The sequence below is a fragment of the Neopelma chrysocephalum genome, unplaced genomic scaffold (genome assembly GCF_003984885.1).
Source record: "Neopelma chrysocephalum unplaced genomic scaffold, ASM398488v2 Primary Assembly neopelma1_65, whole genome shotgun sequence".
NCBI classification, from domain to species: Eukaryota; Metazoa; Chordata; class Aves; order Passeriformes; family Pipridae; genus Neopelma; species Neopelma chrysocephalum.
In genome coordinates this window covers 5548127-5575690 of record NW_020897722.1, presented here as the reverse complement: position 1 = coordinate 5575690, position 27564 = coordinate 5548127, and the positions used below count along the sequence as shown (strand labels likewise).

Below are 27564 nucleotides of genomic sequence, written 5' to 3'. Positions count from 1 at the left end.
TAATGGAAACAAAGAGAATTTTAATTATAAAATAAAAAAGTCCCCGAACACCCACTCCCAGAAACCAAAGTGGTCTCTCCCCTTGCACAGATCTGCATGTTCCCTCTAACACAGAGGGTGCAGACATTTCAAATGCAAGGGCCATCACTCCCTTCTGCTCTCCCAGCAGCTCTGCCTTCTTGGAGAGTCAAGAAAACCCAAAAAAACAAACTGACACCCACTGCTCCAAGGCCCTATGAAGGAAGTGGTCCCTGTTTGGCACAATGTTCAGGATATTTTTCTCCCACAATAATGGCATCTTAGCCAGGCAGGTTGATTGTTGCCCTTTTCTGATCTTCAGTCAGCACACTCTCCTTTTCCAGCACAGTCTGGCTGGCCACATCTTCTCTTTGATCCTCCAGCAGGTGGATTCCAATACACTGTCTTCTTACAGGGCTTTAATGCAGCTGATGAGTCCATTAAATTAACTCCTCTGGAAGTGGAACTCTCAGAACCACATCTTCATATCGTGGCCTCCATGTGCAGAATCTTCAAAGCCTCTGAAATCTGAGAGCTGGTGTCGATCTGGCCGTACATGCCCACCAGGAAGGCCCTGTGCAGTAACACTGCTGCGTGCTCTGTGGAAGGGAAGGACAGTGTGAGACTGCAAAGCAAGAGCAACCTGCCAACAGACACTGGGGTGAACGTTTGCAGCTGCACAAGAAATTCTCTCCTTCCACGAGAACATGGCATAATCCACTCTCTAACAGATCTGTGGGTATGTGATCATGTGAGGGATCACAACTCAAGAGAAAATTTGTAAGGGAGCAAATCTGCTCCAAGGAAGCCTCCCTTGGCTCTATGTCCCTGTGATGCTCAGACCAAAGCTACTATTGGTATAGGTGTCTGTTTGATGGCCTGGTCTAGGCAACACTGACCCTTGGCAACTTCCCACGGATGCTGTTCCCAGCACAGGATCCCAGCTTTGACCCTTGTGAGGCCAACCATGCCCCAAAGGCAGCAGATCTCAACCTACCCTGGCAAAGGAGGGTGTATTCAGGCAGGTTCCTCAGCGCTGTCTGCACCACCTCGAAGTCTCGGCTGCCAAGGCAGTACATGTAGGTGGGAAGGAAATCTGCAGCAATGCTGGGAGTAAAACATGGTAGTGTCAGTACAGCCCAGATCACCAGTCAGGACAGCCTAAGTTCCAGGGGTCCTCACCTGGGGTTGTTCTGAATGGAGCGCAGAGCCAGGCTAAAGGCCAGGTTTCGGCAGGAATCCTCTGATGAACTCATCAGCTTCTGGAGGTTTGTCTGAAAAGTGGACAAATCTGGATCAAGAGGCCATCCAAGGAGCACAAACTTCTCAGACTGGCAATACTACTCCTCCACACCAATACAGCCCAACAAAATCCAGCAGGTACTGGCTGACCCTGGAAATCCCTCTTTGTAAGAAGGATTATCCCAGTTTTGAGCACTTTGAAGTACCCTTCTGTAATCTTATTCCATGTGGGACAGCTGAGCTTTCCCCAGGTTCCAGTTTTTTCAACAGAGCTGTTCTGTTCTCTACTTGTCCCAATACTGGGAAGAAAACAGAGCATTAATTCTTTCTCTGACATAAAATGGATGATGACAGACCCAATGTGCAATGGAGGGAAATGCTGCCTACTCTCAGAAGGCCTAACTGAAGATACATTTCTCCTAAGATTCTGCAACAACCACCCAAAAAGCAGAGGAAGGGCAGTGCTTAAGCTGGCTGTGCAACACAGACTGGTGAAAAAAAAATCTCTTCCTTCCAAAGGTAGTTTGAGACACCAACACTCACAGCAAAAAAGGAGAGAATTTCTGGCCTCCGTCTGGACATTTCATCGATGTCTGTCAGCACTTCCAGGATGTCTGGGGGAAGACACAGGTTGAAAGGGTGACTGAAATTCACTGATCCAGCAAAGGATCTTTTCCTTTTTCCCTACAAATCCAATCTCCCAAGCAGTCAAGTTTTCCCACCTGCACACAGAGTTAGTGTAATTAAGGCAGTTCTTCAAAAAAAGAGAACAGAGATGTGCCAGATCAGCACATCCCAACCTGCCCAGGCAGAGGTGACCAGCACTTCATGCCATAGGCAGGGGAAAGAGTGGAGTGGGGTGTGAGGTTTCCATTCCAGAACACCCTCTTCTGCAACTGAAAGATCTTCACAGAGTGTCTTTTAAAACCAGTGTCCAGGCAGGACTCTTCCCTCATATTCTTCCTTGGAAGGAAAACGGTCACCCCAATACCACAACTTGGTTTTGAACACAACTAGGTTTGAACACTGGACACTTCTAATTTCAGAAAACCTTTGGAGAACATTATTGTTCCCATATGCCAGGTTAACATGATTTTCTTCCATGAAGGGGATTCCTAACAAAATCCTGCTTCTCATCAGTTTGGTATTTTTTTATCATTAAAAACATGGCATTTCTTTCAGCACTCCAGACCTGGCTTGACATGAACTGCAGCACTCCTTGAATTACTCATACCATCTCCCAAAACACAGATCCTTGAAGAGCCCCAAAGCAGAGGCAGTTGAAGTACTGCAGAGCTAAGTAGGAAGCCTCTGTCACAGAATCACAGAAGGTAATGGACAAGTTAATCCAAAAGTGGAACAACATCCTAACTGCTGGAGACTTCCAAACACAAGACTGAAACAGAAAACTAGCCTGTAGCTGACAGATAAGTAACAGGGTTGGAAAATGTCTTCATTTGCCCTGTGTCTTGGCACAGCTCTGCAGGTCCTCACTTACCCTCCACTGTTTGGCCTCTGGAGAGCCTCTTCATATACGGGGCCATTTCAGCTGGTGTGAGAGGAGTGAAGAGAGACACACTGACAAGAGGGAGAGAGCCAGCTGCTGCTTCATCTGGGGGGGAGAGAGAGAGCACACAAGAAGAATGAGCACAGCACACAGCCCATTGTAAGGACTTAGCTCCAAAACATACTGCAGGTTCACCAGCTGGAATAACTCTTCCCCCACACAGACTCACCATCTTTCTCTTCATCAGAGCCCCTGTCCAAGGTGCCACTCTTACTAGGCAGACTCAGCCCAGCCAGGAGGGATTTTAGCATTGCTAGGTCACTGTTGTCTGATGACAGGTCACTGAGGGAGAGAGGTGGCACGTTTGGCTTTCAAGAGCAATGACATGAGGACAAGTAACAGTACAGATATGTACACTAAACCAAACAATTCTTCAGAAGCAGAAAAAAGGTTTTTCCTTTCATCATAACTAGAACTCAAATGCATTTTCCCCACATATCTGCAAGCGGGACCCTGCAGCCATCACTCCAGGGAAAGACCCTCCAACTGCCTCTCTGGAAAAGGTTGCAGGGCATTATAACACCTCAACAGGACATTTTGGCCATTACATAAGTTAGAATCACTACCTGACTTCCTTGGGTTCAGTTTTCACCTATAAAAATGGGATATGCTGCTCATCTCAACAGAGAATTAAGGGAGCTAAGGGTGAAAAAGTGCCATATTAACAGCTATTTTGTCACATCCTCCTGCTGTCTCCTGTCTGATTAGCTCCTGGCAGTCTGACTGTGCATGGGTTAACCAGCATACGGAAACTTACTGGAGTGGATCTGAGTGCTTCTGCAAGAAAGAGACAGCTGCCTGGGCATTGCAAGTGATGTACTTGTGGATAAACTGGACAAACTTGCTGATGAAGGCAGCCAGGTGCCGTGAGGATTTTCTGTAGTTCTGGGAAAAGACCAACAAGATGAGAGTTAACCGAAAAAAAATGCAGCAATGCACTGCCCCGTTCTGCACCTCTGGGTACCAGGGAGCAGTTTCTTGATCTCCTGCCTCCTCTTCAAGCTCTCCAAGGTACTTAATACACTTTTTTGTTCTTAGGCATAGGAAGGTTTTCCCTTCAAATGGGAGAGCTGGGCTGGCCCTGTGTTACACGAGCTTCCCCATCTAGTGGCCAGACGATGGCATACAGAGGGAATCAGGGATTTTCCTACCAGCAGCAGACGGATGAAGGACAGGAGACAGTCCCAGAGTGCCGCCTGGTGCTCGTTCTGGAAGACCTGCGGCTGGAGCAACTCCAGGATCCCCAGGACGTGGATGAAGAAGGTCAAGTGGTTCTGCTGCCTGAACTCCTGGAAATTGAGGTGAACGCGGCCGTGCAGCAGCGCTGCAATCATTGGCAAGTGCCTGAAACACCAAACAAGAAAACCCAGATCTAGCCCCTTCCTAGAAACAGTTACATGTTGCTACACCTCAGGTGCTGGAAGGAAGCATCCCTTATCCTCACTCAGGGTTCTGGACTTGATCTCTGTATCTATAGACTCAGCAAGCCCCATTTCCCACCCATATTCTGTTCTCTAGTCTCCAGTTCCAAGAATATCATTTCCTGACAGACATGGAACCATGCTGCCTCATTGTAAGAGAGAAGACTTTGCTGCCCTTTCTCTTGACCTCTGTACATGAAGGTGAATTCCCTCACCATCATCATGATTGCTGCAAGTTTGTTCCCCTTCCAGGACAAGGGTGGATGCTTTGCAATGAACCCCAGCCACACAGAGGGAGAAAGGGGAGAGAGGTACCTAAGGAGGAGGATGGGATGAGCTACAGCCAGCTTCCTGCAGGCCATATTGGCATCCCACACGCGGCTTTCAGATGACTTGGAGTCACTGGTGTCTGCGAGGAGGTTAATGAATCTGTGAACAAGGGCATCAAGCTAGAAGAAAAATAATGAGTAAGAAGTTTAAATTACAATCCAGCCCGTGGCTCTTCAGCAGCGTTTCCCAATTCCTTTCCAGCTACAGAGGGGGGTTAACAGAAATTATTTTCAGGTAGAATCTGCGAGAAAATGCAACGTTCCAGCTGGCACAGGATCTGAAGCCCACAGTCCCCACAGACATCAAAGCAGGATCAGACATCTGCACACTTGTGTTTTACAGAAGCCTCTGGCACACAGAAGCTTGTGGAGCTTATACTATTTTATAGAAGGACATTGCAAAATAAACCACACCAAAACTCTCTGCTCCTCAGAGTGCAGGCAGGGAAGGGGTGACAGAAGAGCAAGGTAAAGAAACCAAAGTCATCCAGGAAGCTTTTGCCCATCCTCACCTTCTAAACTGGGCATCAAGGTAGCATCTGCTCTGCATACACAATTGGAAGGGGGCTTTCCTATGCCTCTAACTTTACCTTGCAAGTGCTGCTGTCTCTGGCTCCTTCACTGGTAAGAAGCATCTCAGGCATAGGCACAAGGAGCTCAGGTAGCTGCAGGTATATCTGCAGCAGAAGGTCCTGGCAACATTTTCCCACAGAGCTAAAGGAAAAAGGGAGAGGTCAGCCACTGGTTACTACATTAGTTCAACCAGCAAACATCCCAGACCCATCAGATTAGTAACAGCCTTCCTGCACATGGCAAACAGACCCTGTAAAAAGGGCAGCCACCACTAATCTCAACGAGTGTTTTCAAGTCTTTGCCTCCTTTGAACTACTCAGATGATTCACTTTCTACAGGGATCCATCCACAGTCTAGGGGGATCCATCATTACCCAAGTTAGGCCATTTGGAGTTAGAAAACTGCAGTTACAAAGGAGCACAGGACAAGAAAGCTCTGCTTACATCTCCAGTGAAGAGTCCTTGCACGTGGTACTCATGGTCATCCCCATCCCAGTCCAAACCACAACTATTCAGACTAGCCAACATGTTCTCTACACACCTGAAATCCCTGTAGATTCCTGACATAGTCTGTACAGGGAGGCAGGTCAATGCAATAGCAACTGAGATTACTCAGTATCACCACAAGCGAGGTTGGAATTAGGTCAGTTCCTTTCACTGCCACAAAAACATCATCTTCCTGTTCTTTCCACAGCACTAAAATAGCTGTTAGGAAACAATCTGGTCTCCATTCATCTTTGAGAGCAATCATAACAGTCAGAAGCAGGAAGTATTATGGACAGTGACTCAAGGGATGAGTAGACAAGAAATCCCACGTTAGGAACTAGTAATTAAAAATAAGCATTGCCTTAAAGAAAGAAAGAAAAAAAAAAGCATGGCAAGCACTTAATTCTGAAGTCCTAAAAGCAGAAGGGCCCTTCACTTCACTTCTGAAGTCACCTTCCTGGTCCAAGGACCCCTTAAAATGACCTATTATTCCCCCAAATCTCTGGGAGGACAGCATGCACTTTTTAGTACGGGCTCTAGAACATGATATTCTTAATGAAGACATGCTGGCAAGTCTCACCATTACCTGACTGCCCGTGCCCTAGAACTACAATTACAGCAGACAGTGCTCCCCATTTGCAGCCTCACCTGCTTCCCCACTGCTGGATGCAGCTGGTCAGATACTCCGTCACTTTTTTGATGTTCTCAAGGTCCCCATGAGAACAACTGAGCAACAAAGGCAGTCGAGACTGGATGAGTGTGCAGGAGGCCTCGTCAGTGTTCTGGTACCTGGTCTCTGCTTCAGCCAGGATTAGCTCCACCATGCTGATCAATTCTGATGCCTTCAGGTGGAGCACAAATTCCTCACGGCGCTTCTGTAATGCAAGAGAACACTCCAAATGATTCCACACCAAATCCCAAGACCCTTAGTTCCTTCTAGACACACCTTCCCCAGCTGGAATGGAACACCTCTAGACTTAACTAGGCTTAAGAACTGCCCCATATCTCGAGCTCTGAAAGCATCACACCCCCAAATGAAACCTCTTTACCCCTCCTCCACTTTCTGAATTCATTTACTACTATCCCAGCATGTGTGATGGGTCAAAAATCATAGTTCAGTCATCATAACAAAGCAATTCTGTGGAGAAGAGACACGATCACCTTTTCTTTGTAAAACGGGAATTATCCCACGCTGGGTTTTAGGTTGCTCACCACTCTAGCTTGTGCCTTTAACAGATATTGTGGCAATTGCTGCAGGGGAAATGCCAAGTGGGCAAACTTTGTGTGTTCCTATCAGCTTTTTGGACTCCAGACTGCCACTGCAATATGTAACATAGCAGAGCAGCTAAGTAACCAGCTGAGGTACAGGCAGCAAACGTGGCACGCTGCACCTGAATCAATCCAGCCACCTCTTGGCCATGGAAAGATCAGGCACTGTGAAAACGTTGCCTCTCACTCCATCTAGAGAGGAATCTTGGAAGAACTGAACCAGTACCTGAGGAGTTCTCTGGTCCCTTCCCTGCCAGATCCGAGGAATGTGAATACAGGCCCACAAGAAATCCAAGGATGCAGTTGGGTCAAACCTGCCAGAAGACAAAAGAAGACAGATTTGTAATTAGAGTCAAGGCAGCCCTGGGGCAGCACACAAACACATGGAATCATCACTAAACATGATGAGTGCTGCGAAGAAAGAAACATCTGCAAATGTAAAAATAGGATCCATTAAGTCCCGAGAAGGGGTTTGGTTCTGTTCCCAGATTATGACTAAATATTTGTTGCAATAAGCACAGCACAGGGTAGGCAGCAGAACAAATGGCATTCAGCAAGTGGAGGGGCTACATGGAGCCTTGAACCACAAGGCCAGGAGTTGGTCATCAACACAGACAGTTGGTACAATCAGACCAGTGACCTTACTGTTCCAGTGTATGGAACATTCTATCACAGCTGTTATCTTGGATTGCAGAAATTCATGTAATTTTGAGCAAGAGGTCAACAGTACAATAAAAAGCAAACTGAAATACTACCAGCTTTAGAAGTATTGCTGTTATTAGGTGTCAGCATTTCCTGGTCCATAAGTGTAACGAGTTTAAGCACAATACTACTACAGTGGCTCTTCATTATTTGAGAGCTATGTATAGAAGCTGAGAGCCAGGGCTGCTCCAGAGATCAGAACCTGGAGCCTGACGTCAGGAAGGAGCTAGAGAAAGACTGACAGTGGAGTTTAGTACAACCAAAAGATCCAGCAGAGCCTGCCTGGGTCCAGAGATAGCCCTCAGTTCACTGTCCAAGCCAACTTGCAAACCCTGTGTTCATAAAGATTATCAACAAGGGCAATGCAAGATGGATTATTCACTATTAGCACTTCCTGTTTAGAACACAGCCAAATCTTTATGTGCTGCTTCCATCAAACAGCAGGTAATATTTATATCCAGGTACAGAAAGCAGCAGGATTGAAATCAGCATCTTTCTCACAAAGCCTGTTTTTGGCTGAGTTACATCTCCTTGCAGATTCACCGTGGAACGTGGCAGCTCTTGTTCTCTCTCAGACATAACGAGTGGCCCAACTCAAAGCCCTTTGCTAGGCCTGAAAAACAAGACCCACCTTTGCTCCCTGTTTCTGCCAAGCAGAAGCCTGATGCACTGGTGCAGCGTGGTCCAGCTGGACTGGTGGGTCAGCAGAGCCAAGAGGTAGGGGCGGAAGGAGGGCACCTGGGACCCTGCCTGAAAGGACCAAATGAGCAAGAGGTGTAATAAAACAGATCCTTGCAACGAGGTGGATGTAGGAGTTACCGCGTGTACTGCATAAGGATGATGATCCAGGGAGGCAGACAACGCAGCAAACATTATTTTTAGGGTTTAGGATTTGAACTGAAGTACATTCTAAGAGAACATGGCATCAGCCATGAAATTCAGTCGCTGTCTTAGCTTTGGCACAGCACTTCTGGGCAAGCTATTGATCTGTCTGCAAAAATACCAAGGAAAACACAGCCGGTTGGGCTGTTATGGGACCGCGTTGTGTCTGTAATACACTTAAGTACTGAAAAGAACACAGTTGAGAAGATAAAAGATGAAATATTAACCTTGCACTGAGAAGAATGCACCAGAACTCCTCTCCTAGTCAGCCTGTACTGCTTTGGAACTCATACAGTAACATGTAGCAAAACATAAAACTAGCCCTTGCCCCATTTCCAGGTACAAGTCAGTACCCCTGAAAGGTGGTTTCAAGCACAGCAGTCCCTCTACCCAACAACTCTTACTTTGTTCCAGGAGAACAGTAGCTTCTGCTGGAGATCAGGGCAGCTGCTGATCACCTCTGGGTCTAACATCTCCAGCCAGTCATTGAGAAGGCCAGAGGCAGGCCCTGGCCAGGCTGATTCCGCACTGCGGAGGAAACAAAGCCAGTGTCACTGGTGGTATCAGGCACCCAGATGTACCAGTGAATTCCCATCATTCCCTGGGCTCACCTGCAACTGTCCACTTCCTTCTTCACCGGTGTTTCTTCTTTGTCCTGGAGCAACAAGGAGCTCACCACAGCAATTGGTTTCATGGCAGGACACCTGGCAGTGGTCTCAACAGTAGCTGAGAAGAGGACAGTCAGGAGTTCCTCCAGGTATGGAGAGTGAGTTTCAATCAGACCTTGAAGGACTAGCAGAGGGAGAAAGATTCACTCATCAACTTCAGGATGTGGTGAGAGGTACAGAACCTTACGAGTATTATTGCTGATAGCATGGCTCAGTGAGGAAGAGGGAAGCCATTTTTAGCTGGGATAGGAGGCTTCCATTTCCCTTTTTGTTAGTGGAAACCAACAGTATGCTGAGAGACCAGCCCCAGATCACAGTTTATAAACCCACATGCAGTGCAGGGGGGAAGGAGGTAATACAACACAGGACCAAGCTTACATCAGTTCACATTGTCTGATTCACAGAGAAGGCATATTCCCACAGCCTGCACAGTAGGCACTCCCTTGCTGGGCTGGAATTTCAACCAGCTGCTGCAAGGGGGAAGGAGAGCAGAAGGACATCCATACCTTTGCTGATGAGCTCTGGCTCCACGTTGCACTTCTCTCCTGATTTCAGGGTGGCAATGATGGCACGTACTGTGGAGCTGACCATGTCAGCGTCGTGATGGAAAGTCAGAGCTTCTGTCAGGTGCAAGAAGCCACCTCGAACTGCAAAGAAATCACAGCATTGGCATCACAGGAACAAGCCAGTCCCCACATCAGACTTCTCTTCTACAGATGCCCCATGTGGCTCCAGGACACAAATGCTCAAACACTGGATTCTGCTGCCATTTACTCCCACCAAAATCCTTGACAGCTTTTCTGCACGTTACAGGGACATGTGGCTAAGAGAAAGCTCTGTGATCACAAACCCATTTCCATGTCTAACCTCTGGATTACAGACTCTTCCTCCCAACAGATGGCAGATGATAAACAATTCTACAAGTCATGATGTGACCTGGTTCCAGAGACATTCCTTCATGCTCACCTACCAGGACTACAGCTAACACAGAACTTCTGGCCTGAGAAATTGGAAGATTTTCCTGAGAGATCTGCTGTACTTGCTACCAGGTGTCTACTGCAAAACCCCAGTGCCAAGTCACTTGTTCTCATCCTCGTGGAGTTTCTATAGCACAGTATGCTACTTCCGCTATTCCTCAGGACACCTCTCTAAAAGGCTGCCCACCACACCACCTGCTCTGGGTGTAGTTTTGTTTCTGTCCTCTTCTCAGCCCACTTTATCCCCTCTGAGTTCCATAAGCTGCCCAATGCCAGTACCATCATTGATCCTGTGCCTTGAGGAGTACTGCACAGCAAAGGCCTTCAGCTGAGCACGCAGGGGACCCTCTTCCACTGCGGGGTTCTCCAACCACTGCAGCATCTGCATGAGCACTTTGAAGAAGAGCGAGGAGAAGGCAGTGTCCTGTGGCATGCAGCGCTGGGGAGTGCAGTAAAAGAGACTTGCTTGTACACACATCAGTGATACAACAAAGATGTCAGGAAAGATGCAGACAGTGGTACACTCTGCCAAGAATAGACAGAGCACACCTACACCTGCCAGCCTGCATCCAGATGCCTATGGCCAGGCAACTTGAGCCCCTGTGTGTCATGCTCAGCATGACACAGATAGAGAAGGTCTGCACACAGCAGAGCAGATGCACTGGAGGTTTTCTGTTTCTTCCTCACCCCTCTCTGTTAAACACTTCAAAGATCACTGACCTGGTACTGGTAGAGCTGTCGCATCAGCGGGCAGGAGATGAAGTGGTGGCGGTGCATGGCCATGACCAGGGCACCGCTGTGGGGGGAGTTCAGCAGCGCAGCCACCGCCTGCAGCAGCCGTGCCGTGATCCCGGGAACCTGCGTGTTCCCCTGGCGGATCCGAGCCAGCTCCTGCCCCAGGGCCTGCTGCAACGCCAGGGCCAGCGGGCGCAGGTTTGAATTCTGCCACCGTGGGTCTGGGTTTAGTGGGAAAAGCTGGTGGGATACAAAAGGGAGTAAACTTATGACAGCAAATGAAAGGACTTGCTGTACCATAAACATCCTGAGGCAGAGGACTGATTTACCTTGTACAATTATAGTGACTGTGGGTTAATGGAAACCTTCTGATACATCTGTCTCAGTATTTTAATGCCTGGTACATGAACATAAGCAGCATCTCTGCAGCCCCAACATGACTATCAACACTGACACTGCAGGGGAACCATACTACCCAAACACAGACAACCAACTTGGCCAATTAATTCCCTGTAGGCTCCTTCTGGAGTCAATGGAGAGAGGGAGGCTCTGTAAGCAGACATGCCAGAGTACAAATGCTGTTTGCACACAGCTTTGCTGCCAAGGCCCTGTGAGCATTTCACAAATCCTCCTTCCACTGCTGAGAGGAAAGGCACTATACACAGAACAAACAAGGTGCAGAGACAGTAACATGCTAGTAGGCACTGACAGTACCAGGCACTATCAAAAGCCACATCATGTTCCAACTACAACAAAAAAATCCTGCCACTGTCAATTCCACCAGGCTGTAATGGCACAGCCTCATTGCATCAGGGCTTTCATACTTATGGCCTGCAAACACTGCAGGAGGAAGGGGTCACAAGATCCAAGTATAAGAGAAATGGGTTTTGTAAAGCTGCTGCAGGGAAGCAGCTAATCAGCTGGAGGTTATAACAGTACCTGCAGAAAGATGCCTGCCAGATCATCTTCTGGGCCCAGAACACGGACCTGGCTCAAGGCCCGGATCCGGCTCTGACTTTGAGAGTTCTCAGGACTAGATTTTGACCTTGCAGTCTCAGCACTGTCTGCAAAAGAAATAAAAGGAAAGAAAGGAAAATGCTGTTATGGTAGCTAGCACCTGGAGCCCCAACACTGGATCACCTTCTGCTTTACAGTCTCCAACTACTGAGGAAATCAGCAGCTAGTCTCTTGAGTCCAAGCAAGACCTATTTATTTTTCCATATCGCTCAGAAAAACTCATTGTAGTACACTCCAAAAATATTGGAATTTCTCCCTTTGCCAGGAGCAAAAAACTCTAGCAAGGCCTGGTGTCTAACTGTAGCTTGCTGGTATATTGCAGCATAGCCATTTTTGAAGACAGTTCCCCCCATCCCTCTCAACAGTAAAAAAGGAGGGAAGTTTGGAAGATGACTTAGAAATTTAGGCAGTACCTCGGCGGGCTGGTAAGGAGGCAGTGAGCAGGGAATGGAAAGTCTGGCCTCCTGTTGCCCCTCTCTCATGTTGAACCTCCACAAGATGAGCCATGTAGTCTGAAAAAAAAAAAAAGAATACATCATCATCTCACTCTCTTTAGTAAAGAAGGACAGAATTGGCTGTTTGTACAGCTCCCACAGATAAGAGAATCTGCTCTTCCTATGGACTATGTACACACGATGCCTTGAAAAGTTTGTTTCTTTTACAAAGTACCTTCCAAAGTAATTTTTAGACTCTGCACACTTCAATCTACAAAATCTTATCTCTATTTGAGAAAATACAGCCAAGGGCCATTTAGACAAGCACTAGGGAGGTGTCTACAGTGACAAGCTGCCAAAGCAGCCTGTGCACAGAGTTTGCTGAACTAGCTTGGATTTTTCCAAGGTAGATACAGGAGACAGTTATAAAAACTGTTCAAGTAAAAAGCCTAGTCAGCCTCATCTGAAGCTCTTACTCTTGTCCATGATGTTCTGCTCCAGCGTCTGTGGGTCATGAGACACTGCCTGATCCAGGTACTGCAGAAGTTTGCTCATGCTGGAAACTGGGATTCCAAAGGACTGAACAAAGAGAAGCAGCTGCTGTGGCTCCAGGTCCTGCAGGGCTGAAATACACCAACACTGAGTCCTCAGACCTCCAAATTGCCCACGGAGGGTCATCTTTATTACCTGATCTTTGTGCTTCTGGCTGGTCCAGCAGTGACACATTAATGACAGGGCTGCAGAGAGCCTAAAGCTAGAAGTCAGACAGCTGCCTACTATGTTTTCTTCCCTCTGCAAATCATTGCCACCTTATTGCATCTTCCAGTTAATTCACTCACTGGCTAATTTGATCCTTTGTTTAATTTTATTAGAACCTCAGTAACACAATCATTTGTATTAAAAAATAACTTCCACCCTATCTGTTGATGGCTGCAGGCAGGAATTACTGAATAATTCAATCACTGGCTATAGACAGCTGTCATTTAATTAGTAAAATGGGACAAAAGCTCTGAATACCAAGAAGAGAGCACAGACAAGCAGGCAAGGACCAAAGCAACTACAGGTCTAGCTTATATCCTTTAGACATGGATTTCCACACTGCAAGCACTGTATGCCCTATGGAAGCAGTGCTGTGCCTCCTGTCTGGTGACTGCATAGCTTAGTTCCATCTGAATTGTTGTAAAAGAGATGGGGCTTCAATTCAGAGTCCCCCATCTCCTTTAAAATACACAGAAAGCACAATATCCATATAGACTCATTCCCCTACTTTAGAAGTAACAGTGATTGATGGTCCCACTGAAAGGCATCCAAGTAGGATGGGCTGGGCACACTTGAGCACTCTCCCTATCCTTTCAGGAGGGTCTGAAACACCAGCAAACAAACAGGCCACAGGCTCACCTGCATCCACAAGCCGCGGGACTTCAGAGCGGATCATGCGCAGCTTCAGCCAGTCAGGGAGCAGCAGAGCCTCCTCTGAGGTGTCAACCAGGAAAGCAGTAGGAAGAGGCTTTTTCTCCGGGAACCATATGTCCAGTAAGGTATAAAAATCACCATCCCCTGCTTAAGAGTGGATATAAAATTATTTCCTATGTTCACGTTTGTGAACACAGACCTAGACCACCCTGCCCTTCTCTAGCAAATCAATACACAGAACACACCATCGTTTTAATATTTCCTGCTGTCTGCAGAAGGCAAAAAAAAAAATCAGCCTGCAAATCCTTCACTCTCCGCAGCAATATTCTGATAAGTCTTACAGCTGCAAACAAGTACTGCAAGGCACAAGCCTGTGAGTAGAAGGATTAACATCAGTCTGACCTGTTAGGAGATGGCAGATAAAGAAAAGGCTCTCTATATTGCCCATAAGCCCCTGAAAAAATCTGAGCATACTTCACTAACCTTGAGGTGGCCCCAGTGTCAGAAGAATAACCATTGCATGAACCACAAGGATGTGCATAGTGGCTGTTTCCCCACTAGTCCAACGAAGGAACACCTGATCCTGGGACTCTGACTGGAAAAAGGCAGAAAAAAACAGGATGAGCAAAGGTGGGGAGAGAAAAAAGAATGAAATCTTTGAGTTACAGATGAAAGGAGAACATAAGGACATGTTAACATGCCCAGTTTCTGTTACTTGCTCTAAGAGGGGCAGGGGCACTCACCCAGCTGTACACCTCCTCGCCCTCCTTGCTCTGCCGCATGCGCTTGATGTAGCGAGAGAAGATGGAGAGAAGAGCCACGAGCACTGCATCTGATTCAGCACTGTAGGAGAGCTTGGAGAAGAGGTGGGACATGATGGTGGAGCGCTCCACTATCAGTCGGGCTACATCCTGCAAGGGAAAACAACCCACAAGGTCTTTACTCCTGTTTCGTTGCATCACATTCTCTGGTTTCCACCACCAGCCCAGTTAACACCACTCTGGAGATCAACATGTGGAGTCAAGAGTAGAACTGACACAACAGGGAAAAGGCCAGGGCTTTGCATGCACCTTACAGTGCCCCCAGTTGAGCACAGCTGCATTCTGATGCATCCCGTTAAAAAGTAAGCATTTACATAGTAAAATTCTGCATTTCTCTGAAGAAAAAAAATCTACTGACTCTTATAGTTTAACCTTCTCCACGTGTCTAAACAGATCTATGGAGGGAGGACCAGTATATGAGCCTTAAAAGCAATGGAAAAAAGCACCCAGAGATAGAACAATGAAAGAAAAATCATTAAAAAAACCCAAACAAACTACCAAAAGCTTTTTAAAAAAAATAAAAAAACAAACCCAGAAATCTAGCTTTGGTTATAGGCAAGTGCATGTCCCACCACTAACATTCCTGACTTCCCATTCTCTCCCTAGATACATGTGACTGCAGCTTTAGCATCTGCTTGCTTATGAAACATTGCCAGGTGGCGGGATTTCCTTGAAACCACTGTTCACCCTTGCATTTCCCATTCCACCTCATGGCCTGCTGGATTGGAGGTTATTGCTCTGCTATCATTTCATTATATGACCCAAAGACACAGGTTGCCTTTCAACACATACACAGAGACACAAACATGCAGTTATCAGAGTCACATGCTCCCAAAAAACTCATCCTGCTGGTATAGCAAGTCCCATGCCTACCACTGTCCTGGGACATGCCACGTGTCCCCCACACAATCCCTCCTCTCACCAGAGCAAGGTCGTTGTGCTGTCCCTGCTCCTCCACTGGGGCGTGCTGGGAGAGGTACACCAGGTAAGCACTGATGGTCTGGGGATCTGTCTCCATGTGGATGGCCTAGAATAAGACTTCCTTTCATCAGAAATCCAGATTTAATGAAAACAAGCATCAGCATAAGAAAAATTCTTCTGCCAAATATATAAACACATTGATGTCACACCCAGATGGTTTGTTCAGATTTGTTTTAGCATGAGTAGAAAAAGAATAAGCTGGATGCTCATGCCTTCAGCTGCCAGCACCCACCTGCTGCAAAGCCAAAGCTGTCGTTGCTCTCACACTGTCGAACAGTGGCAGCCTCGGGAGGTCTCTCAGCAGCCACTGATATCCCTGCAGCAGCTCGGAATCACCAGAGTCTTCTTCCATGGGGTGATCTTTCTCCTCTCCATCACGCATTCCTCCTTCTGACAGCACCAAGGACAGGCCCTGCAGAAGTCACACAGACCCAGCTGTTGCATTTGAAGCCACTGCTGGACTGCTAGTTTCATACTAGTGAATATAACAGAAACAAGCTTCAAACTCCATGGAACGATCCAGATGCAGCACACAACAGGTTTCATCTCTCATATAATATGTTCTCTTGACAGATACTCTGCTTGAAGTTTCAGTCTTCTCTGAGTACAACCTTTCTGAGCTCCCTGCAATTCTCTTTGTCTTGACTATGCTCTAGAGCACCAGACACTCACTCATTTACACTCCCCACAGACAACAGCCTCTGCCAATTACTCCCCATAGCACACGATCTGCTGAGTCTACACCTGAACTTCACAGGAAACAGAGCAAAATCCAGCTCTATCTTGAGAAGAAGTAAAACTTGGCTGTTGAAAAAAACTTGTGAGCAGCGGGGAGCAGAAGTGCATTTGATGGGGTTTGGAGATTGAGACAAGTCACTGAAGGAGGATGACATGAAACAATTTCACTTTGCTGGCTCTGAACTCAGGATAATCCAGGGCTCTGCCCTTGGCTTCTGACACACCCCAGTCAAGAAGATTTTCATTCTGCTCACCTTCATGGCCAGGACTCGTGAGGCCACTTGGGAGGAACTCAGGCGTCGCAGGAAGTAGTCAAGCACCTCGCAGGTTGTCTGTTCATCTGCTTTGGGACCCAACAGCAAGTCTTGCAAGCGTCCAAGCAACTGCCTCTGTTTCTGTTGTCTCTGCGGAGAAAGAAGTTGGCCTGTTCAGTGAAATCAAATCTGGGACGCACAGAAAGTAGGTAACAGAAGGGATTCCCAAGAGACTACTCACCTGGCGTTTCTTGGCACGCTGGTCCTTACTCTCACCCTCCTCTTCTTCTTCACCTGAGGTTGATTCATCAGCAGCATCGTGAAGCAGGAACTCACAAAGGCACTGCACGGGTAGGACGTCCAAGGAGCCCTCGCTGGACTGAACCAGATCTGCCAGCCATGGCATTGACTGCGAGGAGGCCTAGGGAGAAGAAGAGTAACAATATCAGAACATGGATGCATCACACTGATCATTTAATTCCTGAGCAATATACCACCTTCCCCTGCATCTCTTTTGCCCCTCACTCAAGTTTCAGAGGCAGGGGATCAGATCCCAACACGGCCCACCTGTCTTTGAATGATGTTGAGGAGAAAGTCAGGATGACGACTGCGACAGAGAAGGTGGCCCAAGCGAAGTGACTGGTTCAGGCTTTTCACCTGCTCCAGGACATGTGGTGGAGGTCTGCGAGGGGGGCCCCTGCCAGAGAAACAAGAAGTTATCCACAGGCTGACAGACATTCACTCTGGTATGATGAGGATCAGTCAGTTCAGTAGTGCACAAGGGACACGTGCAGGTAGCAACAGAAGGACAAGAACCAAGTGTGACACATATCAACGTGTGCAAGGCCAGGTTGGACAGGGCCCCAAGAAACCTGGTCTAGTGGAAGGTGTCCCTGCCCATGGCAGGGAGGTTGGAACTTGACAATCTTTAAGGTCCTTTCCAACACAAACCATTCTGTGATTTTATGATCCCAAGGGCTACCAAACCTCAGAGTTCTTCTTGCCCACATCAACTACTCTGTAGAGCAGTAGGGTTTCCTGACTAGTGCTAACTAGAATTTTGTGATGGCATCAGAATGCAAAAGGTTACTTACTGAGGGTCCAGACTTGTCAGCTGGGACAGCAAGAGGCTGCTGCTCTCTGTAATTGTTTGTTTTGTGGATGCAGCAGCCAGATGGCCCTCAAATGCAAGAATCTCCTGTTTTTCTCTCTGGGAGATTTGAAGTTCACGATTAATCATCTCTGTGCGCGTCTCCTCATCCGTCAAGGTACATTGAGGATAGGAATAATTACTGAGAAAATAAGTGAAAAAAAGGAAATAGTTATCTTGTTCTATGCAAAAGTCATGAACCACAGTCAGAAAGAATCCAGGACCTTGGCTCTGACAGACAACATAGAAAAAACAAGGCAGTTTTCCAGTGGAGCCAGGAGACTGAGACCTTTTCTGCTAAGCACATCACAGTCAACCTCCCCTTTTTCTCAGTTTTATTCCCTTACTTATAATATTTCTGTTGAAAGAAGGCACTTTTCCCACTCCAACTGCAGTGCTGCTGCTTATTTTAAGCTTATTAAGACAGCTTATTTTACACCAGTCCCACTGGAAAGGAAGGAGCCACATGGCACAAACGTAAATCAGAAATACGTGTTTTCAGTGGTCTATTTGATTCATGTAGGGATTTAACCATACTAACTTGGTCATGACCATTTCCATGAGCATCTTTAGAGAGGGGTACTCCTCCCATGCAGCCAGACCTGCAGCAGAGAAGAGAAGGACAATCAGGAATACAGGAAAAAAATCAGGGCTTTTATATATATTCTAATGCATTCCAAGGTGGGGAGACACAAACTCAATTGAGAACAGCTCATAACATTTAGAACACAAACAAGGTAATTCCAGCCACGTGCTAGTCCAAATCCCACCTCTGTGTATTTTTGCACCCACAGGTAATACACAGTTATTTAACTGCAGTTACCTCACCAACCCAGCACAGGCCTTGCACACCAGCAACCGGAGTCCAGCAGAAAGCACCTGGGCCAAGTTTTGCAGCAGAACTAGTATCCTGAGAAATGTCTACACTCACCAATGTTTTCAGGATTGAATGCAGCCACTACAAGCAGGAGAGGCCAGGCTTTCCAGTAGAGAGTAGAAATAGCTAGATTTGGAGGCTGGTACCTGCAAAAGCCATCAACAGATAGAAGTGGTCAAATTTCGTTCCTTAAGCCCATCTCAAGTCTGCTTTTCTCCTTAATCATGCACTGTTTAGATTCTGTCATTTCAGTGGTTTTCCCAACAAACAAACACAAAAAAAAGACCCCCTCAAGAGGGACAGCAAGGTTCAGCTGAAGATTTCTAGAGCAGAAAGGTCAGAGTGCTCGCAGAGCAAAGTTCATTCCATAACTCAGGTCTTGATTGCACTAGAGAAATTCCCACCTGAACATGACCCTGAAAAAAGTCTCCTTATCATTTTGTTATTACAAGTTGTTGTAGAGAAAAGCATCTTAAAATCTATGAGCAGGGAGTGCTAGTCAAGGTGAAAATGAGCCAGATCACAGCAAGATTATCTGTGTGATGTCTTACCCTGGGGGTAGCTGGATATTCTCTGGATGGTGATAAGTGCACAGATTTAAGACTGCATCGATCAGCTGGATTCTTTCTACCCTCAGGACCTCGACATCTGGAGGAGAAGAAAAGACTGAACAAGTTATTGACCTGTCTACTTACCTGAAAGTCCTTCAAGAAAAGCATCACAGTATAAGAAAAATTTTACTTCAAGCAACTATATTATTGTGGGCTTGCTCAAGATATTACAGAAACAAAAAAACAACAACATTTAGAGAGCAACAACACTTAAAAAAAGCTCCAAGTCAATATATAAGGATATCAAGCTTTTCAGCTGCAATTCAGTTTAAATTCTTTAGGGTAGTTTTTTCCCCAAATGTATCCAATATACTTGTAACTTTTTCAGAACTTGAATACACTCCTTCAGCTGAGGAGCCAATCTGCTCAGAACTTCTGGGGCTCAGAGGAACTAAAAATGCATTTCAACTTTGTTGCAAGTTTTCAGACTCTCTTTAACTTAACTCTGAGTCTTCCAGCATTTGAAATGGTGCAGCATTTCCCCTCAACTCTACCACAAACATGCACAGCTCAGCTGAATGGACGTATTCCCCAGTGATGCAGGAATTTAGACAAATGCTAAATGGATTCATAAAAGCGTAAGAGTAAAGACTGCTTTTGTAACTGCTATTCTGTGTTTGAATTATGGACTTGGGAAGAGTACACAATATATTGGTTAATTAGTTTGACTTCCAACCATTCCATTTTTGCATAGCCTTAACATTTCATTTTACAGTATGTATAAAGGATTAAATTGAATTTAAAAACGCTGACTCAAAACTCTGGGTGGTTGTTCACAGCCCTCCATCCTCAACACAACCAATAATTTCCCAAACACTCCACGATACAAAATTAGTAACAGTGAGAAACAGTAAGAGCAAATAAGAAGCTTCTCTAGTGAGAAAGCAACAGCAGTACATGTCTGGCTTTGAGCCAAATGCTTGGCCATCATGACTAAAATATGCTTTAAGTGACGCAAAGGCTCTTGTAGGCGGTAGGAGCTGTCTCAGCCCTGGGTGGCAATAAGAGGACAGAGAGAGAAGGAACCACTCGTTGGCTGGAGCTTTGTGCAGCCTCACCATCTGCCTGCACAGCTGCAGCCCGCTTCACCAAGTGGTCAGCGAGCTCCATGGCATCTGCGGGGCCCAGGGGCAGGTCCCGTGACAAACCGATCACCAGGATCCGCATCAGTGTGTCCTCCAGGATGGGCACCTCGGAGCACAGGCGAAGGAAGAAGCTGCAGGAGACACGAGACACCAGTCACACTTCCCTGGACAGTAGTGTGAGGGCTCCTGAACCCTTCACAAACCCTAGAACCCTTCTGAGCACAAGATACATCACAGCTTAGTTTACAATATCTTCCCCGGTCTCCAGCTCCAAATGCAACTATGTGAAACAAATTATTATTGGAATATCAGTTGCATTGCCTTGTACCTCCACACTTCAGCTTGCTTGAGTCTGAGCTCCATAACGTTACCCCAGTAACCCACACAGCGCAGGGCTGTCCTCCTTACAACTACAGCATCAAGATACAGAACAGCTTGGCACGGGGAACAGGAATAAAGGAGGAAGAAGAACAGATGGAGAATGGAACAACACCCCTCAATTTCACAGCAATGTGACAGATGAAGAAAATCTAAGCACAGTTCCAAGCCTTTCCAACACAGAGCTATATAAGGATCACCAGAAAACACCCATTCCTCTGCCTCCAGCTACAGCAGCTCCCCGCCTGCACCCGCTACGGGAGGGGCACTCACTTGCGGTCACTCTCCGGGGGCCAGTTGTCCCATTTGTAGTAGGTTTCTGGCTGTTCTGTGAAGAGCACCTTGTGCAGGCTGTAGAGACGAAGAGGACAGTAAACACCATCTAAGTGAGGCTCAAGAACACATACAACAGTTCAGTCTCCCCAGACTCCTGCTAATGTTCCCACCCCACACATGAAGGAGCCTCCTCAGATAAGCGAGTCTAGCAAAGGTAACAACATGAATCAGAACAGAGAGGACTATACAGTATGGGCCCTGGGCTTTTATACCTTCAGTAACATATCCTGCTTACTATTAATTCTGGCTTAACCTGCCTCAGTAATGTCTTGTACCAAGACTCCAGGACACCATCTGTCCTCCAAGAGGCAGGCAGGGAAGACAGAACTATCTGTGGAGCCCTCAACCCTACAGCCTAAAAAAGGATGTCAGACAAAAAAACAACAAGGGGTCCACAGGGATTGTGTTTGGTCAGGTAATTAGAAATCCCCTATTGAGTGGACACAAATAATACAAATTGGAAAGATTTTCCATTATCATGTATTTCTGGTAAGAGGATGCATCTGAAGGAATTTCAGAGAGGGAGACAGTCTCAGCCTGAACCCTGCTAAAACTGTTTCCACTACTTGTCTGATAAGGGCAGAGAAATCTAACCAAGCCCTGTCATATGCCTGATTTTTCCTAATATATCACACTGTTGGGGAAGGGACAGAGATGACCAGGCTGACTCTCACCAGTGCACATAGTCCTTTGGAGCCAGCTTGCTGATAGATGGAACAACTGTATGAAGCCACCAGACAGCATCACGTTGGATTGCAGCAATTTGGTTTTGGAAAGAGCGCAGCACTTCCAGGTCTGAAAAACAGTCAGGTCACAAAGTACACACGTACCAAGAGCCCCATCAGCAGCCAAGCAGGAGGGTGGCAGTTTCAAGAGCAGACAAGTACCAGGGCTCTGAGGCATCACAGAATCACAGAATGGTTTGGGTTGGAAGGAACCTTAAAGACCATCTCATTTCAAGCCCTGCAACATAGGCAGGGATACCTTCCACAGAGAAGGGGAACCAAAGAAGGGGAGTAGTATATCAGAGAGCCTTGAGCACCCCAGCACTGACAGCACACGTATTTTGCTTTTTGACACATGCTGCAGCAAAACCCCCAACGTGTAGCATAGGTGAATTAGCTTTGTGAGGAGAAGGCATTGGGCAGTCACTTCAGTGCCATCCCAAAGGCCTGTGTTCTCAACCCCCAGGTACTTGATAATCCTTACGGCTGCCCCTTCAAGCTTAAGGCTCCCCCATACAGAGCTCCCTTTCCCCAGCCTCTCAACCACTGCTTCCATAGATACAAGAAACACCCAGCCACACAAATGCCACATCTCCAATCTCTGTCAGTCTCAGGATGATAGCAGGCTCTCCCATGCCTCTATTCAGAATGGAGGCTTACACCCCTTCCCAGCCCCAGCTGCAATGTTCCCCCAACATCAGAGGCAGATATCTGCCAAGCTGCCCATCTTTAGAAGGAACCTAGGTTCTTCTGCTTACTCTTTTTCTCTCCTTTATCCCAAGCAATTCCAGCCTCCTTCACCTGGGCTGTGATACCAAGCATCATGGAGACAGCCAGCAGATCAGTTATGTGGATGACAAAACGCTCCTTAAAATAGAAAAAGAAAAGTGAGTTGAATCAGCAATACCCAAAGCTGCCTTCTGGAAGTGTTTTCTCATAAAAAATGATGATCGCGGATGTTTGGAAATGAAATACGGGAGTGCTGCTATGAGACACACAAATAGTGACTCACTCAGATACCAAAGAGCAAAAGAAAGAACGGCCAGAAAAGCAGATACAAGAACAGCCCAAAAGATCATTGGCACATGCAGAAGCACAAGAGTCAAAGAGTGGTACCTTGAATTCCATTTCTGCATACAGGGCCTCCTTGCGTTCCTGCATAAGGCCCAGACAGAAGGCCTGGAAGTTGATCTCATGCTTTGTCTGTTTGATGATCTCTCGCAGCAGAGCCCGTGAGGCCCGCAGGTAATCGTCCTTGGTGGTCAAGAGGTCCTGGAACACCATTGCCAGATACTGGGGCCACACAGAAAGAGAAAACCTTCAGTGCACTGTAATGAATCTGCATGACCAAAATGAAGACACAAGGAAACCATGCTGGTGGTGTCCTGTCCTCCAAACTGTAATAAGTTTCTCTCACGAAACTGTATTACCACAAGATTGGTCACCCAGAATGTGGGAGTTAGAAAATGCCCATGTATGTTTATTTCTACCAAAAGTAATAATAATATAATAGTATGGTACAGATCAGACAGCTGTCTGTGAAAAGACTCATCTGAGCCTCAACTCAACTAAATCTGTCAAGTGGGGTTCTGGGGTCACCATCAGTCACACAGGACACTGCACCTACCTTTGGAGCTTGCTCTGAGCTGTGCTGAAGCACAGTATACAGGATCTGCATGTTGTTGGGATTTCTTGCATTTGATAGTTCATTGAAAATCACAAACTTAATGGTGGTGCCCAGGTTATCCCTGTGTGCATTCAGCAGTTCTCTGCAAGGGAAGACCAGAGATACCTGAACTGACATTTCATTGCAGCTGGACACACTGTTCTTACTTCTCTTTGAACTATTTAGCACACAAAAGTGAAAAGGATGGAACAGCACGTATGTCCAACAATATCAAAGGACTATTGAAAGACTTCCAGGACAATGAAATTCATATAAATGAACACAGGACACCCCTTAGTCCAAGCTGGTATTTAAAACCAGTCAAGGCTGGACACATCTTCCACAGTGTTTTCTCTTCCGATCACAGACCCAGTCACTCACCTGACACACAGCATGTAGTGGTTGAGAAGGACTTTTGGTTTGAGACGAATCTTGATCAGGTTGGAGATAACTTCCATGTCCTCTGAGCTGTGGGTGTTGCAGTTCATACAGACTGACATCAACAAGTCCTGAGCTGGCTTGGTCAACTGCAGAGGAAGAGCAGAAAGGCTCCAGTCACTTGCCATTACAGATCAGAAACTTAAGTGGGGTACAGTATGCAGCCCTCCTGCCTGGATTCCACACCAGAGTTGTGCTTCAACAGCTCCTATCCTTACCTTTGGGTTCTGCAGCCACATCTCCAGCCTCTGCACAGCCATCTGACGCACCTCTTTGTAGCCACAGGTTGCTGTCAGCAGCCGAAGGAGGTTCCTGGAGACATTGTCCATGGGCTGGCGCCGGTTGAGCTGGTCCCGCAGCATATCTAGGACATATTCCTCCACACTCTCTGCAAGGTCTTCATACCTGGACCACACAAACTGCACTTTATCCATTTCCACACAAGCCAGTGCAAAGATCAGCATTCTTTCTTGTTTGTGGTATATGAACAAATAAAATCTACTCTTTTCTCCTGGAACCAGTTTTATCTGATGCTCAACATCCCCCAGCAGGTGCCACAGGACAGGTAGTGCAGAGAGGGAGCTCTCTGCCACAGCTCTGCAGGGTGGGTGAGTGCAGAAACTTCTGCCACACGGCTGTGTCAGGAGAGGACGAGGCACTGTACCTGGGCATGAGCTGGCCCGCCTGCTCTGGGCTCATCTTCTCCTCTGCAATCAGCAGCTCACTCTGGCTGTCTTCCTCCTCTGTCATGGAAGGGTGTGGGCTACTCCCTGAGAGAGACCAGGACACAGCACACTTCATGAGACAACTCCTCTTTCCAGAGATCAATCACACTGAAGGAGGCCACAGTCAGTCACGTCCTCACACCGCATCACACATACAGGCCCACTTTTCACTACCCTCAAACATCCCCTGGACGTGAAAGAGCCCCAAAGAGAGGAAGTGCAATGGCTGGAACTCAAAGTCTGTCTACATGACTCCATCCAATAAAAAACCATTCTCACAAGTCACTAAGTGCAGCAGGCTCCATCCTCTCCCTAAACCTTTGTTCCTGGTTCCCAAACATCTTCTTACCAGCACTAAGGTCCCCTCCGCTACGTCCAACTTCTCCATGCAAGAGCATGGTCTTAGGAGGCATCTTTGTGTTAAAAGCTGTTTGGATGTTATCCACAAATGTCTTGCAGTGAGGGCTGTCCACCCAGATGCGCTCCCCAAGGGAGTCCTCAATGTACACCTGCAGAAGGGAACACAAATTCATGTTCGTGCTTCTTTTTTAACTGATAAATCAAGGGAATATTTGTGAGTTTTTATGGATTTCCAATATACAAATGCAAAGTAGGAAACTAGTATGACCACTGATGAAAAACAGACCAGATAACTGCAGGCAAGTCACATAAGAGCAAAAACCCACAGGACACTGGCTACCCCCTTCCCTATAGCAGGAATAAATCCACTGCTGTTCTCCTACCCCAACACACCCACATCTCCCAACCATGGCTGATTTCACCCAGACTGCCCACCACACAGAAGCCTCCTTGGTTCAACAACCTTGACAAAGATCTCTGGCCAGTTCTCATCCTCTTCATAAGCTGCCATGAGAAGGTTGCAGGCCAAGACTGACACGAGGCTATTCCCTTTGGCTTTGAAGTTGATGGAGGCATCTCTCCGGAGTAGGCTGCACAGCGCCTGGAATGTCATCCACAAAAAATAAAATAAACAAGTCATCTGGCAAGAAGGCATACAGAGAAGCTGTAGAAAGAGAAATACAAATTGCAGCAGTTTGCAACAGAGCTCTGGCATTTACAAAGATATCAGAGGTCTAGTATTTACAAAGCCATGCTCTGGCCTGAGAGAAACTGCAACTCACAAGCTGGCAGCAGGGATGCATCAGTAAGTTCACGAGTCCTCACCTCAATAACCCCTTCGGTGGCAAATATGTTTGGTTTGATTTTTGCCAGGTACATGAGGCTCAGGTATAGCGTGGTGTCAGGTTTGGCTCTGTTCATCTTCAGCTGCTTCACAGCTCCACACAGCACCCCCTCAATACGGTCATCGTTGCCTTCTGCTTCTGCTGCCTCAATCTCATCCAACAGCACCGTGGGGACAACTGCAAGCACCAACACACAGGCATCAGCATTAGCCTCATGTGAAACAACCTGCCCTGAGATGCTGCAGGACAGCAAAGCATGGACCAGCTCACCTACAGCCCCTGCCACAGCTTTTTCCTACTCAACTGCCACTAAAAGTTCTGGTTTACACCTGACAATGCCCCTTGATTATTTTTTCATGCTAGCAGACTCCTCTGCAAATGTATCAAACACCAGAAATGGAATGACAATTCAGAAGGCAACGTTCAGACCCAGAATCTGCTAAAGAAATATGTGAATAAAATACCACAATCCAGACTCAGAGATTTCCTCAGGGATTATTTCAGATGCTGCTATTAAACAGTTCTCAGACAGAATGATCACAACCCAGCACAAACAGAGGAGAAAACTGTGATTTCAGCCCTACATCCAGCAGAAGAAATACAGCGTATGGGCTTCAAGAAAGGCTCCTGCGAGGGCAGGAGCACAGCGAGACCTCACCTTCGATGGGGATGACAGACGGCTCCTTGATGGAGGGCGAGATGGCTCTTTTCTCCGCCACGGCCGCCTCTGCCAGGCGGCCCAAGGCGCTGAGGGGCGGCGTGGAGGAGAGCTTGGGGCGCTTGGTGAGCCCGGGCAGCCCCGCCGGGCCCGCCAGGGCAGCGGCCGCGTCCCGCTTGCGCTCCGAGGGCAGCCCGGGCGGCGCCGGCTTCAGCAGCGCCACGGCCGCCTTGCCCTCGCCGCTCTGCCCCTTGGAGCCCAGCGCGATGAAGTCTCCGGGCGGCGGGTGCGCTGCGAGGGGAGACACGGGGACAGTGAGGGACAGCGACAGTGACAGGGAGAGCAGCCCCCCGCCCGGCCCCGCGGGACTCACCGGAGGGTTTGGGCACGGCGCTGGGCCGCCGCACGGCCGCCGCCTTCGGCCGGTTCATGGCGCCGCAGAGCACCGGCCCCGGGACAGACCGAGAGACGGACACCCGGGACCGAGCGACGGACGGACGGACCGACGGCCGCTACACGGAAGCGGAAGCGCCGCCCCACGGCGGCACCGCCCGCCCCGCCCCGCCGCGCAGCGCCGTCTGCCGGGCCGGAGGGAGAACTGTACCCCCGGCGGGCGCGGTTGGGAGGGTCTTGGGGGGGATTTGGGGATGCTGAGGCCAGGGAGGGGCTGGGACCGGGGGGACTGAGACTGCGGGCTGTTTGGTGGTGCTGATTGCGGGGGTCTGGGGATCAGAAAAGGGAGTCAAGAGGCTGGGATGGGGCGCTGGAGTTAGGGGTTGAAATTAGGGGCTGTTGGGTGATGCTGGGGTGGGCCCCCTCTCACAGGCAAGAGGACAGAGCCTCAAGCTGCACCTAGGAGGTTTAGATTGGACATTAGGGGGAATTTCTTCACAGAAAGGGTGATTAAACATTGGAATTGGCTGCCCAGGGAAGTGAGGGAGTCACCAAAGAAATGACTGGATGTGGCACTTGGTGCCATGGTCTGGTTGACAAGGTGGTGATGGGTCACAGGTTGGACTTGATGCTCTCGGAGGTCTTTTCAAACCTAATCAATTCTGTGAATCTCTCACTGTGGAGTCAGAGAGTCAAAGGAGTGGGGTGGGGGCTGGAGTCAAGGGCTGAAATTGGGGAGCTGACAGTAGTGGCTGAAATTTGGGGTCTGGGATGTGGCGCTGGCATTAGAG

General features: G+C 47.7%; 1 protein-coding gene across 2 annotated transcripts; it reads right to left on the bottom strand.

Annotated features, from left to right (window-relative positions):
- On the bottom strand, positions 1-26856 carry INTS1 (integrator complex subunit 1). 2 transcript variants are annotated; one of them, XM_027683647.1, is made up of 47 exons: positions 26754-26856; positions 26381-26671; positions 25703-25899; positions 25341-25478; positions 24867-25026; positions 24457-24562; positions 24011-24197; positions 23736-23881; positions 23316-23457; positions 22805-22981; positions 22447-22555; positions 21638-21758; positions 20901-20978; positions 20223-20380; positions 19105-19201; positions 18608-18699; positions 18218-18278; positions 17621-17818; positions 17094-17223; positions 16768-16947; positions 16527-16676; positions 15767-15946; positions 15476-15580; positions 14476-14643; positions 14216-14327; positions 13718-13879; positions 12796-12942; positions 12299-12397; positions 11808-11932; positions 10854-11108; positions 10413-10572; positions 9663-9803; positions 9100-9280; positions 8893-9016; positions 8238-8356; positions 7131-7218; positions 6284-6510; positions 5168-5291; positions 4564-4697; positions 3979-4171; positions 3585-3712; positions 2997-3109; positions 2759-2872; positions 1804-1874; positions 1201-1292; positions 1016-1125; positions 1-617 (listed from the first exon to the last, which is right to left on the bottom strand). In XM_027683647.1, the coding sequence occupies exons 1-47, from the start codon at positions 26809-26811 to the stop codon at positions 502-504; spliced, it is 6564 nt and encodes a 2187-aa protein (XP_027539448.1). In that variant the 5' UTR covers positions 26812-26856; the 3' UTR covers positions 1-501. The 2 variants fall into 2 exon arrangements, with proteins under 2 accessions (XP_027539448.1, XP_027539449.1); XM_027683648.1 differs by having other exon boundaries at positions 13718-13876.
- Positions 26857-27564: the final 708 nt, after the last annotated feature.

Excerpts from the sequence above, each read along its gene's own strand:
- INTS1 (XM_027683647.1), bottom strand. The coding sequence starts at position 26,811 with ATGAACCGGCCGAAGGCGGCGGCCGTGCGGCGGCCCAGCGCCGTGCCC. Across the intron at positions 25,900-26,380 it reads GTCTGTCATCCCCATCGAAG|TTGTCCCCACGGTGCTGTTG; the intron begins GTGAGGTCTCGC and ends TGGTGCTTGCAG. Across the intron at positions 25,479-25,702 it reads CCACCGAAGGGGTTATTGAG|GCGCTGTGCAGCCTACTCCG; the intron begins GTGAGGACTCGT and ends ATGACATTCCAG.